At 38.0% G+C, this 15,189-nt stretch overlaps 1 protein-coding gene across 2 annotated transcripts in view; it reads left to right on the top strand.

Moving 5' to 3' along the window:
* rttn (rotatin) overlaps positions 1-15,189 on the top strand; it is a 79,260-nt gene that overhangs the window by 2,815 nt on the left and 61,256 nt on the right. Inside the window, exons 2-13 of one of the 2 annotated variants that reach the window (XM_022683806.2) lie at positions 338-525; positions 2,102-2,288; positions 3,309-3,386; positions 3,901-3,991; positions 4,759-4,873; positions 5,790-5,937; positions 7,229-7,394; positions 8,191-8,372; positions 8,474-8,589; positions 12,905-13,075; positions 13,428-13,640; positions 14,063-14,175. In XM_022683806.2, the coding sequence (XP_022539527.2) occupies positions 338-525; positions 2,102-2,288; positions 3,309-3,386; positions 3,901-3,991; positions 4,759-4,873; positions 5,790-5,937; positions 7,229-7,394; positions 8,191-8,372; positions 8,474-8,589; positions 12,905-13,075; positions 13,428-13,640; positions 14,063-14,175 (1,768 nt within the window). Of the gene's footprint in view, positions 1-337; positions 526-2,101; positions 2,289-3,308; positions 3,387-3,900; positions 3,992-4,758; positions 4,874-5,789; positions 5,938-7,228; positions 7,395-8,187; positions 8,373-8,473; positions 8,590-12,904; positions 13,076-13,427; positions 13,641-14,062; positions 14,176-15,189 lie in introns of both variants that reach the window. The other variant, XM_022683796.2, reaches the window with a different exon arrangement.

Here is a 15,189-nt window from a genome sequence, read left to right as displayed (position 1 = left end):
CGGTGGCCTTTAGAAAGCGGCAATATACTAAGGCAGCAACTAATGTTTATTTTGGTAGTTGACTAATCTGATTATTTTTCTAATTATTTGTGTAGTCAGCCAGTCTTTGCTTCTTATGGGTACTGCTCCTGTTTGTAGCTTTCTTTATCGCTTCAAAACAATATAAACAGCTGAAGGTTGGATTTAAATGCTCTTTGAATGTGCAAAATCATTTAAGTGTCAAATGTTCTGATATTTAGTGAGGAAAAAATATGTAAGATGTTGTGTATGTCCCTTTTTGTGACCATACTAGAATCTAGTAGTTTTAACATGGCTGTTATTGGTTTGTTTTCCACAGCGCACTCCTTAGTGGAGATAAGAGTACGGGCTCTGAAAAATATCAGATCAAAGCTGGACCATGGACTCATCTCTCGTCCTGATCTTGTCCAGGAGCGGACGCTCTTCATCAACCTTCTGGAATGGTTTAATTTTCCGGAGGTTCCTATGCAAGAAGAGGTCTTGGAGCTGCTTAGCACTTTGTCCACGGTACAATAGCATGCACACACAGTGCAGGTCAGCGTGTTAAAGCCAACCATAAATCATAATCATAAACAGACCTTTTTGGAATTCATTATTTAATTAATAACTTGTGTCACCAACTCTCATCAATTATGTAGATACAAATCTAGGGATGCACAGCAGCCCCAGCAGCCGGCAAATGAGACAAAAACGTCATGTTTAAGTTAATTTTTAAGCTCTACTAAGTAAATAAATTAAAGCATTTAGCATTATATATTACCCTTGTTATAAGTTTACTAGCTCTCTATAAGCTAAATGTTTTTTCTGCTCTACAGGGCTAGGATAGTAAAGTAGCCTTAGCCTTTGGTTGACTGGCTGCCTTTCTCTGTATAAAATTCATGCCTAAAATCGCACTGCTTAGGTACATTTATAATTAGAATAACACCACTGGGGTGCATTTATGAGCTAAATTGCTAATATAGCTTAATATAACAGATTTACATTGTCACAAATATGAACAAAAACTGTCTATATATATATATATATATATATATATATATATATATATATATATATATATATTAGTGGTGATCAGATTATATTGCTTTATTTTGTGTATAATACTCACCTCCTATGTCCATCCCTTACATCAGTGACACACATTGGTATAACATCAGAAACACAACAATGATTTAGTTCTTATATCCCTAGTAATAAAGCATTTTCTTGAATTATATCAGTGCTATAGCTCTAATTGCCTGAAAATGAACTTATATTAACATATTTATTTCGTTTCAAAAATGGAAATAATGTTTTTAATTATGCTTTTTACATTATTACTTTACAATTCTTGTTTTCAGGTCAGATTATTTCATTTTGACAAACAAAAAACCCAATAATGACTGTATTTGCCAAAGACGTAATTAGTTTTAGTCTAGACTGCCTTTACATAGTAAAAGTGTTGCTCTTCTGTCTTTTTCCTTTTTTTTTTTCTTTTTTTTTTTGACTCATCTGTCAGTTGGCTTGTCAGAGCTCTAAAATGTCAGCCTGTCTGATTTAGCACAGGGGAGAACCGCAGCATGAATGGTTGAAAAAACTGTGAGCAATAAGGGTGTAATTTTCTTTTTTTTCCTTCAGACCAAATGCACGTTTTAAAATCCTGTGTTTAAGATTCAGTCCAGTTTGAATGTCTTTATCCTAGAAAATGAAGACAGTGTTGCATTGATACAGATACCGTTATCATTTGCCATTTACTCTACCAATAAATGCACTTTTTCAAGTGTACTGTATTTTATTTGGGACACAGAATACTGCCTTTTCCGATCTGTTAAAAAAAAGCTATAGGCACCCATTAAGTAGTTAAGTTTAGAGTATCTGCTCTAATATAAGAAGTATGGGACAATGCTGATCTCTAATATTGTTGGGGTGCATATGTGTGGATAGCGACAAACATTATTAAAATGAAGAATACTCAAGATTTCAGTATAGACAAGGCAAAAGGAATGCGGTATAGTGCCATCTCTAATTGCGAGCTTGTATTTAGAGCTTATGACAGGTTACATATATTGATCAGTGTGTAATTTGTGTCTGTGTTATATTTAAGCACCCCACTGGAGCTCACATGCTGAGGGATGTTGGGGCAGTGGAGTTTCTAACGCAGCTATCACCCAGCGTGGAACCAAGTCTTCAGACCATCATCGACAGCATCTTCGACCATCTCTTCCACCTGCCTGTGTCTCCTTCCCCCAGTGTCATCTGTGAAACACAGTTTTTGTCTTCCTCTGAACCTGGTATTACTAACAGTCCCTGCAGTTTGTTAATTGTTACTGTGATTTTGCCAGTAAATAATAATAGTCATTGTAATTGATCAGTTTTTTTTACTATGAACTGTGGAAATCCGGACCTGATGAGTTTCTTTAAATTAAGGTGTTTCACACTCATAATCATTAAAAAAGTAACCAGGAACAATAAATTGTTTAAAATTTAGACTAATATTGAGCTATAAATACAGATGTATTGTGTAACGTTATGTTAATAAGGTCCTGCAACCAAGTTTTTTGTAAACACACTCGAGTGCACTATTCCAACAGGACAATGCTTATTCACAAACTGCTGCTGTCTGAAGAGCTTTCCTGTAAATCTGCTGGAATATTTGAGTGGCACAGGATGGATTATTTCAGGACACCATTAGGAATCTCTACAAATCCAGGCTGAGATGTCTGACATACTGCATTACACATGCATTACACACTAGTAGCTCAATAAATTTTGCCCAGATCAGTCTAAATGTTTTATAATTTATTGTTACTAGTAACCTTCCCCTTCATTTGTAGAAATAGCAGTCTGACAAGTCCTCCTTCTATGTTCAACATTCTTTTGATGAGAACATTAATTATATTTGTTTTTAGCACTTTTAAATAAGTTTTTCAAAGGGCAATATATAAGAAATACACTTTTAGAACAACAAAATAAAATGATAAAATTAGAAGAAAACATTTATAAATAACAGGTAAAACATTGCAGAGCAGTGAAAGCCCGTCTAAAACACCTCATTCTAAATGTACTCATCACATTATTATATTCATAATATCCAACTTGTTATTTATCACAATAAAATGTGAGTGTAATATGTAGCAGCATGATTGCACTATAATTATTTTGCCAATATCAGCCACATCTGACATTTATATTGATTTATAGAATCACAAAAAAGACCATCATCTTCATAAAGAATTCTGGTGACCTCTCAGATTCAGCGTGTGAAGAGGAATAAAATGTAATTTATAGCTTGGCTGTTTTTCTTTCCTCAGTGGAGGAGACATCAGTCAGAGGATACTTCCAGCAAAACAAACCCAGCCAGACAGCTGCTACACCCCCCAGAGTATCGGGTACGTCGACTCTCAAACCTCAAATTAGCTTTTGTTTAGATAAATAACGTTCCAGGTATGTGCCTTTCACCTCTTAAAGCTGACTTTATTTTATGTTATGACAATTTAACAGTATAGCTTCTTTCTCTCCTGTGTTATTGCCATTTTAATCTGACAAAGTACAGACACTGGCAGTTTATTAGAACCCCCTACTTTATACTTCTTCTCACAGGCCACTTTATACGAAATCTTTACCCTGTACTTCCACTTCCTGGCCACTATATTAGAAATCCCTAATACCTAATAACTCCTTTAATTTGGTATACGGTTACAGACTGCAGTCCATTTGTTGCTGCACATTTTAATACCCTATTTTAACTCACAAGTGTTCAGTTCAAGGCTACAGAATCTATGTTGTCCAGATGTGATAGTATGTGTGAATGGCGCTGATACAAATAATGCTGGAAGGGAAGAAAGAGTACATATTATTTGTACTGTTTTTTTTTTTTTTTTTTCTTATTGCTCTGTCTTGCAGTGAACACCTCTGTTAGGTGTCTGAAGTTTTCAGTGTTTCCATGGCTGGCTTTGACTCCAACGGATAGACACATATTGTCGTCAAATGAAAGGTGAATTTCATTTAAAAGTATGGCATAAGTTTTCTCATTTTCTCTGTCATTAAGGAGATCAGCACTGGAAAGTTCTTCAAATCCTGTTTTTATGTTTGAGATTGGACAAAGTAGCTATTAGTATATAGCAAACACTTTTAGAAGTACATTTCTGTGCAGAACTTAGGCAGTCATTTACCCTCTTAAGGTACACAGTTTTTACAATAGTAGGTTAATGAACAGTCGTACAAGCTTATATTTAGACTTTCAAATTGATAGTTCTGATTAAAATTCTTTATTCAGATTTATTTTTTTTAAAAAACCATATCTGAGCAGTCAAAAACTTTAATATTACATCAGAAAGAACTCAAATAAGCCACAATGTGCTGTTGATCTGTAAACATATTAATATGTTGGTTGGAAGAATACAGGTTTGGTTAAGGATGCTGGAAGCATTTAAACTAACACACACTTGTTTGTTGGGTGAATTTACTACATTGTTAATTTTTTAATCTACTGCCAAGATAAACAAACGTACTGGCCATTTTTTTGTAGATGCCAAGGCTTTTAGACTGTGCCGTATTTACAAATTAAAACATTTATCTTATTTCTATTGTAGAAATGTAGAAAGCAGGTCTATTATGTCAAAGTGAGAACAAAGACATTTAGAAACATTGATATATTTACTTTGTATCAAATCAAAAAAGATTAAAATCACTGTTATAGTTCTTTTAAATACTCATTGAACCTGTGTTTAACCTCTGTTTTGCTTTGCTATCTTTGTGTAGTTCTTTAAGAAGTGAGAGTCAGGATTTAGTGCGGACCACCTGTGAGCTTCTGCAAGATGTGATCATGCAGGACTTTCCAGCAGAAATCTTCCTCCAGCGGCCGAGAATAGTGCAAGTAAGATTGAAATTTTATCCTTATATTTCAGGTTTAGCTTTAGCTTTAGCATTAGCGCTTTAGGTTTAGCTTTATCTTTAGCTTTAGGGTTCCAGGGTTAGCTTTAGTTTAAGTATTAGCTGTCTCGATAGAGCCTTAGCTTTCTCTTTAGCTCACCAGGTTGCTTGAATTTGAAGAGAGGTGAAGCCATGCTAGCTTTATGCTTTGCCAGGGATGTGCTAGGGAAGGTAAACCTGACCTACTTTTAGGACCACCCGTTCTATGATGGCAATAATGGTAAAATACAGCAGACATTTATTAGACTGTGGGAAGATTGTCATAAGACAAATTTTATACATTTACACTAGAGGCCATGAGGAAACAGTTTAACTTAATTATAAAGAAAACTCAGATTTTAGTTCAGAGGGGCTTTATTTGGATTTAATTGCACATCACCCCTGAGTTATGTCTCTATTATCTCTGTATTATTTGAGAAACAACATCAGCGTCAGTTTGATTTTTCTAGACTGTAAGGAGAATGCATATGTGTATTTACAAGATGTACAACAGTGGTTATGTTGTTTATTTTGCACATAGTGCCATTTTAAAGCTCAGCGAGAACAATTCTGCCAGCTCTATTGAATAAGCTTGTCTCATTAACATATCGTGTCTTTACCATCTGAGGGTTGGGAATTTAAGAGTTAGTACAAATTACATTCACCTCAATATTAGGTGGCCTTTTATTAAGTACCTAATCTAATTTGCATCTGTTGTTTTCCTCAAGATGGAATTGACTGTATTACACTTTTGGACGGTTCAGATACCCATCTGTGCTGGATTATTAAACTGGCCCTACATGATGCCCAGCATGCTAGCCGTGCTCTTGCTCGTCCTCTGTGTCTGCTCTTTGCTTATTTTCCCCCTTGTTTCCTTCCAGAATCTTCTGCTGCTGCTGAACGTGAGCAGTGAAAGTGACTCCAGCTCTCTGCCGCTCCGGGCGCTGGCCTGCCTGCAGCAGCTCTGCAGGAACCTGAGGAGTCGACTGCGTTTCCACAGAGATCCCAGCTTCTGCTCAGCCAAGCTCGGTACCCCTCCACACACTCACAAACCCCCGTGGCCCACAAGAGCACACTCGCCGCTCGGCAAACATCTCAGCTCTTCACGACCCTTTTTTAGTGTTCTAGTTAGTTCTTAGCTTTTGCATACAGTATACACTTAATAGCCAAAAGTTTCTAGACCACCTTTTTACTCAGTGAGATTAGATACAAATGTAGACTTTGCTGCCCTAGATAGTCAGATGTAGATTCCATGTAGCTTCATAGAACATGCTGAGAATTATCTAGAGCTATAAAGCCCCCCAGTATCTTCTGTCTGTCTATTGAGTTAAGTAGCTCCATTCGATACCTCTGAGACTGGACTTGTTCGGTCTGTCTGTCTGTCTGTCTGTATATTTGTACATCTAGTGTAAAGCCTTCACAGGGTGTTGCTAAGCAGGTGCTATGGTGTCCCTGATTCCATCCTGGGGGTTGCTAGGCGCTTGGTTAAGTACCCCAAGTGGCTTGGCTGCTACATGCTTCCACTGGGGTCCCAGGTGGTAAATGTGTGTTGCTAGGTGGTTGCTGTAGTGTTACTATTACTAGGTGGTGTCTCTTTATAAACTGCATTACTAGCAGTAATAACATATCTAGATGTTCTGGATCATATTTTACTGATTAAATATTGTGATTAGGTGGCAGGTAAACAAGCGTCCTTATTATGACTCTTCCATGCATATGGTTTATGCAAGCAATGCCGCACAGTTTAATAGTGCACCGCCTTTATCATTAGGCTTAACTTTACTGCAGGTCTTCCAAGCATATTGTCGCTGTCCAGTGAAAAACAACTCCTCATTTTGTCCATTTTTACAGCAAAATTTGAACTCACAAACTGTTTCTTACACTTTGTATGTCTTGAAGAATGAACCAATAAAAACAGAGATACCTTTTTTTGTGTTGTACAGTGACGATATGCACAGTTCGTTCTGAGCGTTTTCTCGGTCTTTCTTGAACCGTGTGAGCATTGAATACTTTCATTTACAAAGAAAGATGTTTTAGTGGAGCCCATGTTTGGTGAGTGTTGCAGAAAAAGTTTTAAAGAGTCAAAATTCATAAAGGAAATTTGATTAAGCTAACAGTTCGTAATTACAGTAGGATGACATGCCTCAGGCTAATGTAACTCTGAGACTACTTAACAAAAATCTTTGTTATTTAGCTACGCATGCCCATTGCTCTGTTTTGCCAAACATAATTTTATGCATAATAATTTTGCTTGCTTGTTTGGCTTGGCACGGTTGTGTGCTTCTGAGTGAGAGTCATGTTGTTTTTCATCTCTCTGTAGATCCTGTCTCTCAGAACTCATCCATAGCCTACACTCAGGAAGCGAGAGGGACCCAGAGATCAGGAGTCACCACCCCGGAGGACTGCTCCCCTCGGCCCTCTGTGGTGGGTCGGCCTGGTCAGAGGCTTCGTGGGGATGGCCAGGATGGGGATGCTGCCTCTACAAGGTTTTAATATAATTTTCTTTTCTTAGATAAATAAAAAAATTAAATTCACCCACACTCTGTAATTCTTAGTTTGGTTTGGTTTGGGCAAAAATGGCAAATATTCCCTAATATTCATATGCTCTTTATTTGTAAGATGTGCTGGTTCATCATCAGATCCATGACAGATCCTTGTCACAGCCAACAGTTAAATGACACATCCTGTCTTTAAGAAGTAATCTTAATGTTTTGGCTCCTGTTTTGTATTGTACCTGTACCTACACATACAAGTAAACCAAGTCAATATTGGACTTTAGTGTGCATCAGTATGGATTTCAGTATGGATTTTTCTAAATTTTCTAAAAATTAACCATGCAAAGAAATGTACATGGGTGTTGCATATACTAAAGAACTTTTGAAGAACAGTTTTTATGGTCTTGTGTCCCAGAAAAGTCTACTATCTTTTTAAACCATAAACTTTGTGTCTAACCCTGAAGTACATAGGTCACATGACTAATTAGGTGGATAACAGATGGCATGTTTTTATTTTCTTGATTTTTTTTTGTATGTAACTGATTTTTGGCTTTTCAAATCTTTGTCAGTTTTTAGTTGGCCCCATTTTTGTGCGTTGGTACTTTTGAACAGTTCCTGCTGTGCAGGCAGAACGGAAATCTAAAATTAGCTTGCCTTTATTTATTTTTTTAAAAAGACGAAAAAGGGACGGAAAGTCCCTGCGTGAAACGAATTCGCTTTGAATTTTATTTAAACACCTTCCCTGTCTCGGGTGATTAAAGATTCTCTTTGACTCTGTGTGTAGCAGCAATAGCTCTCAGAGAGGGGCTCCCCCTGGGCCAGCCCCGCAGTCCCCCCAACCGCAGCCAGGCCTGGAGCTACCCCTGGAGCCGGAGGGCGAGGACTCGCTGGAGCTTCAGGTGCAGCAGTGGAACCTGGCCGGATTCAGTGTGGAAACCCTCCAGCACACACTGCCACTCCTCAGGACAGGTGAGAGTCCTCCAGCGTAGCTTCAGATTGAGCTCCAGATGTTCCCATTCCCTTTTTCATTGCTGATCCTCCTCTCTTGTGTCTCCTTATGGGCCTCCCAGGGAAGCTGAAGGTTCTGCAGCAGGTTTTGGAGCTGCTGGTGGAAGTGCTGGCGCTGCTGGGGGACAGTGTGGCCCCGGAGCTTTGGGACGAGTTCAGCCTCACAGCGACAGAGCTGGCAAGTACCTCTCTAAAAGTCCTCAGAATAATCTCTCTGAGCGTCCTGTCTCAGCTGCTGGAGTGCTGGGCAGCACTGCCATGTTTTCTAAATATATCACAAAAAATGGTTAAGGTTGGATTCTGAAATATGGAAAGCTTTGTGGTTTCAATCAGTTTACACAGAAAATATGAAAACTCTGTCATGATACCCTTTATTATTACAATATTAAATATTAATAATATTCTCAAAAAAAAAAGGAAAATATGATTCAAGAATCTAAAGAAAAGACTAAGACAACCAAAGTCACCATTCGTGTTGGATACAAGTGTTTTTTTTTTTTTCCCTCCACCTTTAACCTATCCATGCACTGAACATATCCATACACACTGAGAGCAACACGCAGTGGGCAAGTGAAACTGTGTGCAACTATCACCGTTTTGCCTGGAGACCAGGAAATGTTAAAGAACTTGCTTTAGGGCTCAACAGTGGCACATCTAGGTATTAAACCTACAGCCCTGTCATCAATAACCTAGAGCTAACCTATATATATCGATATCCGCATTGAATAAGGCTTATCAGATAAATTAGCATGATTGGGCTTTGAAATAAGCCAATTTGCTATTTATTGCATAACAATTTTGCCTTGTTAGTATTTACACCCACCCAATTTTACATACACCAGCATTCGGTCTGTAATCTAAACATTACTGATTCAACTAAACAGTTAATTACCAGGAACTTTTCAGATTTGCAGGGATGCACTAAAATGTGTATAGCAGTGTTCCCCCAGGACCAAGGTTGAGAAACACTGCTCTGTTCGGAGATGATAATTACTTTTTATGTGTGTTTGTGAGCATACAAATTACTTCTAGGTTCTTAATGTTGGAAAATAAGAATGAAATGTAAGTTGGTATCCGTGCTAGGCTAAAAGATAACCGTAGCTTAGCTGGCTTCATTCCAGAATAGCAGCGCTAATGTTGAAAACAATGTTTTAAGTATGCACACTTTAACTCTAGACATGCTGATTTGTGGTCGATTTATACTTCTACTTTTATAGGTCGGTGTGTATGCTATGCTATGTGTAGACTCTGCAACTGGTGACACATTGTAGTGAGAAAAAAAAAAAAGAAAGAAGCGTGACTTTTTCTTCTTTTATTAGTGTCTATCCCTTTCAAAATAAAACCTAAATCAGCACTTTGGGGTTACTTTGGATCGCCTTTTAAATGCATGCAAGGTTTACTGACACTGACAACAACTGTCAGTGAGTAATTCAGCTCAGAAAAACAGTTAGCAACATGCTCCAAGCCTTCCTCGACTGACTGTTATCATTATGGCAAAACCTGTTTAAACACTGCACTGAGGAGTGGCATGGCTGTGGTCTGTGTCACCATGATGTGTAGTTATTGTACATTGCCCGGGAGGTGCTTCTTGGGATACATCATAGGATGTAGAAGAAGCATAGCTTGGCCCTCAGTTTGAACCCTTTGCTCTGCCTGTCCATAACCCTGTCAATCAAAGTAGTACTCATCAAATTATTTGTCTGCCAACAATAAAAGGTACATTTTTTCCCCAAACTACACATTAAGTGTAGCCGTCAGAAAACAAATTAAAATATTGAATAAATTAATGATACGGGCCTTTTCAAACTGTGCTTTTACAACAACTTCAATTGATTATCTGTTAATACAGCTAAAACAAAGCATCTGTATTGCTGTGACATCAATACTGTGATATTGCTGTATATGATATATTGCCCAGCACTAGAGTGCCATGAAGCTCATGGCCACACACACACAAACACACACACACACACACACACACACACACACACACACACACACACACACACACACACACACACACACCTACAAAGCTGGCTTCATGCTCTCTCATGTCCAGTATAAGTGCCCACAGGAAGACAGATGGTCATTATAGGAGATGAAGTTATCAGTGCATATTCCCTCTTGCTTTTGTGGGATTTGTTTTGCTGCTTGGTCTTCTGTCAGCATTGAGCCTTCACAGTGTTTCAGGATATTCATGATTAATTACAGCAATGCTGTGGTTGATGTCACTGGTGATTATACAGGCTGTTACAGTGTGTTATAATATATATATATATATACATATATATATATATATATATATATATATATATATATATATATATATATATATATATATATATATATATGTATATATATATATATATATATACATATATATATATATATATATAATATATCTACTGATATTATATCCACCTGTCCTTATTTTATAATAATAGACAATATCAAAAAGTACTTTCAGATCAGTATCAAAGTGATTTTAAAAGTGAGTACAGAAACATTCTTTCAGTGATCATTCAGCAAGATTTATGGAACAGGTAAGGGAAGAGTAAATGATCCTCTATTAAATTGAACCCTATAATCAATTATTTCTTTTTATTTCTAATTTTTCCCATTTTTCTCCCCAATTTACACGGCCAATTACCCAACCCACTCATTAGGACACCCCCTATCACTAGTAATGCCCTAACACACCGGGAGAGTGAAGACTAACACATGCTTCCTCTGATACACGTGAAGTTCGGAGTTTGCGCTCGCAGGAAAGCGCAGCGACTCGGTTCTGATACTTCAGCTCACAGACGCCCTGTGCTGCTGACATCACCGTAGGAGTGATGTGAGAGCGCCGTTTACCTACCCAGAGGGAGCAGGGCCAATTTTGCTCCCTCTGAGCACCGGCAGCATGATGGCAAAGCTGAGCGGGGGTTAATCAACCCTAACTCTAATCTTAACATATCAGGGTTAGTTTTAAGGTTAAATTTAAGGTTTAAGATTAGATTAAAAAGTTTGGGTAAAGGTGTACTTTAGGGTGGGGTTTAAGGGTTGACACATGGTTAAGATTAGGGTTAGAGTTAGGTTTCTGTAGAACAGTGGTTTTCAAACTTTGGTACGGGTACCACTTGTGGTATTTGCAGCATCCCAAGGTGGTACACTAGATGACCCCAGAAAAAAATATGCTTGCATTAAAATATTAAAGAGTAAAATCTACCTGTTTTCACCTGTAATTTTCCTAACATTACATTAGTTAGTGTTTAGATCCTGGATGTAAGCCCACACTTCAGTCCTTCACTCTCAGAACTACAGCTCTCCTGATTTCCCGGCCGTGTCCCAATTCAGTAGCCGGGGCAGCAGTAGTGTATTGGACTGCGACCCTGAGGACACAGGTTTGAGGAGGAGCGTAAGGAGCGGTGTGATTATTTATTTATTTATTTTCCTTTCTTCTTGGGTTTACCTGCTTTGAGATCAACTGTTCTGCAATTGGGTTCAACGACCCTCTGGGCTGGAGATCTACTAGTCTGTAACACTCCATCCCATTACACTTAATTTTCTCCAAAACAGATTTTTTTTTTTGTGGCCCGCCTTGAAATGGCTTGGAAAATATCTGACCTGCGCCAAACTTCATTGCCGACCCCTGGTCTAAAGGGTTTGAGAACCAGTTACATTTAATAGATATTCAGTTAAATGTTATTTACACATCTTTGAGGCACCGATAAAGGGTGATACATAAATATTTATCACCCTTTAAATAAATGATATTTATCACCGATAAATAAATGATACTGGCAGAAATAATATTTCTTTGGTGGATATGCCATGGAGTAATTAGTCTATTAAAAAGAGTTGTATCATGTAATTAAATTAGCCTTTCTTGACCTTATACATCCAGTGATGCAGTAATGTGAATATTGGGCACATTGCAATAACAGTGCTGAAACAGTATTTTGTGCCGTCCTGCACCAAACACACTCTAAACAATAACTTTTCCCATCTAAACCATCAGTCTAAAAAACATGTGGAATCCACAAACATGTTTTAGAAACACTGAAAGAAATCCAGAAACATTCCTTTTAAATGTAATACTTTCCTTTATCGCCCTGCTTCTTCCACTTTCTTGTTATTCTGCCATGCAGCATCGACATCCACAGAACAATAGATTTCTAACATGCGGCTCCCCATTATTTGTGTCTTGCGATGCTTTATGCTCATAGTACAATAAAGTCAGTTCAGAGAGCGCGCCCTGCTGAATGGAATTGTGTTTTTGTAAGGCATGACCCTCTTCTTCATCTATATTTAATGCACACTTGAATATAAATGAAGTGTTGTCATCTTGTGAAATTCCCTTTGAAAAGTGTTGGGCTCTTGCTGCCCCCTGCTGGAGCTTTCTGGTCATCGTCTTAAGCTGGTGATGCTTTATACAGTAGCTGAGTGTGTGTGTTTTTTTTTTGTTTTTTTTTAATATATATATATTTTTTCCCTCTTTTCCATCACAGAGAGAGAAGCTCCAAGCATGTATGGAAACTCTGGGTGATATAATGAGCCACCACAGAAGCATGACATCCTCCGAACAGCCTGAATCATCTGTGATTCACCACCGCTTGGCATACATAGGCACTGCCATTTTCACAGTCCGCCTTCTGCAAACCCTTTTACCTGTGGAGAAGGTAAGCGGGCATATGGCCCTGCCAATCACGAGCATTATTAAACTAAAGTGGACATATGGCTGTGTCCTTCACATATACTGATGAAACCAGTGATCAAAACTGTTTAAAACTTTACAATACCTACATTTAAAGTGTGTTATTAATAATATTCACGCTGATGAGAGACTGTAACTCTACCTCAGTTTATATCACAATACCTACATTTAGAGTATTATTAATAATATTCACTCTAATGAGAGACTGTAACTCCACCTCAGTTTATAATATCACAATACCTACATTTAGAGTGTGTTATTAATAACACATTGTAGCTATGTTTGTTCAAGCCTGTTTTTGATCTCTCTCTCCATAGGCCAGTGAAAACCTTCCGGAAGGCACTGTAACTGCTTTATTCCACCTCAGCCTGGACACGCCCTTTAGTCTCGCATTTCCCAGCATTCACGAGTCAGCCGTGGCCTACCTGGAGCAGTCCAGCTCTGACAGCTTCAGTCTGTATAGCAGAGTGAGCCGAGCCGCTCATGCAATGGAAGCCACCTGCTCTTTCCTGAAGGAGGCTCAGGCTGAGGTAATGTACAGGAACTGTTGGTGGTCATCCAGAATGGTTATGACGTATTACAGTTACTGTATATTGTTTGGGAGGTGCACTTGTGATGTAGCTACACCCATAAGCCATTTTCACAAAAACGGCTACCGTTTAGGAACTCTAAACCCAATCCCTATCTCAGTGGACCACTGTTGACCAGACTCTATTTGGATTAAGATGTGTTCTCAGCACAGCAGTAACACTGACATGGAGACATCAGACAACGTTCCAGGAAGACTTGTAGCTTAACAGCAAATTGAAAGCAAAGCACAGACAAATGATATTGTGTGCAAAAATCATTTTATAACTGAACATCTTGGCACTGTAAATTGAAATCAAAATAGAGTTAGAATCAGAATGTTTAAAGAACTGGATATTTTTAAATAATGAATCTGTTTCTACAGGGGAATAAGAATTGGCTGGAGCTGCTGGAGCTAGCGGACCAAGCTATAGATGGCCTTCCCTACCATCAGCACCTACCTGTCATCAAGGAATGCGTTCAGATTTGCTCCTACTTGTAAGATGCTTTACACTTCTCTCAGTGTTTGGGATTATGTAAGAAATCTCTATTATATTTTAGAGATGCACCAGAATTAAAAATTTGCCTGAAACCAAAACCAAACAAAAGATAACATACTGGTTTTGCCACTTTTTTAAACCATTGAATACATTAAATAGCCTAAATGTATTTTTGCTTTACATAGAAATAATGAGTTACAAAACTACCATTTAAAATATTTACACTGAACCTTTTTAAATATCCAAGTAGACACACCAACAAAGCACAAACAATTACCTCAATGATACTTTAATCATAAAATTGCCTCAACAGTACAATTTTACTCATATATGTACCTCAGTAGTAACTTGGCTAGCGTTACTATTCAAGCCCTGTATAGCTCTTATCTTTCAGCTGGAAACAGCCAATTGGTGAAGGAGTAATCATCTGATGTTAAGGGTGATAAGTAATACTGAAGACTTTATAATGTTTACTTTATGTGAGTAAAGGTGTAAAAATGAACCTGCCTTTTGTCAGCATTTCCTGCTGGCTTTTTCCCTCCCTCCCATCAGGGGCTGGTAGAAAAGGGGAAGTGGTGAAGTTTTGGCCTGCTGTCGCTTCTTAAAGAGATCCTAACATTAGGGGATACACTGTAGTACACTGCCTAAAACATTTTTTTTGCAGTATATTAGAGATGCTTGAAAACCAATGCAGGTAATGCGATTGACTAATAAACCAGCAAACAAGATTCTGATACGAACATTCTATACCATGTGTCTAGCACAGCATGGGAGTTGACACGAGCGAGAGAGCAAGCACAGTAAGGTGGCTAAGTTTAGAAAAAAAACTCCAACATGAAACTAGAAAACATTGTTCACTCCCCTCCTCCTATTTACTTCCTGTTTTTCATGCAAAAGGCTGTTGTGGTCCTGATGTACCATGATTGAAAAACACACAATTAAATTAATCTCTACTTGTTATCTAAGCAAAATGTTTTAATTTAAAAAAATATGCTTGTTTGAAGAAAAAAAA

The sequence above is a fragment of the Astyanax mexicanus genome, chromosome 1, assembly GCF_023375975.1.
Source record: "Astyanax mexicanus isolate ESR-SI-001 chromosome 1, AstMex3_surface, whole genome shotgun sequence".
Lineage (NCBI taxonomy): Eukaryota > Metazoa > Chordata > Actinopteri > Characiformes > Acestrorhamphidae > Astyanax > Astyanax mexicanus.
Note: the sequence above shows the minus strand (reverse complement) of the source record. Positions and strands in the feature narration are given on the sequence as shown.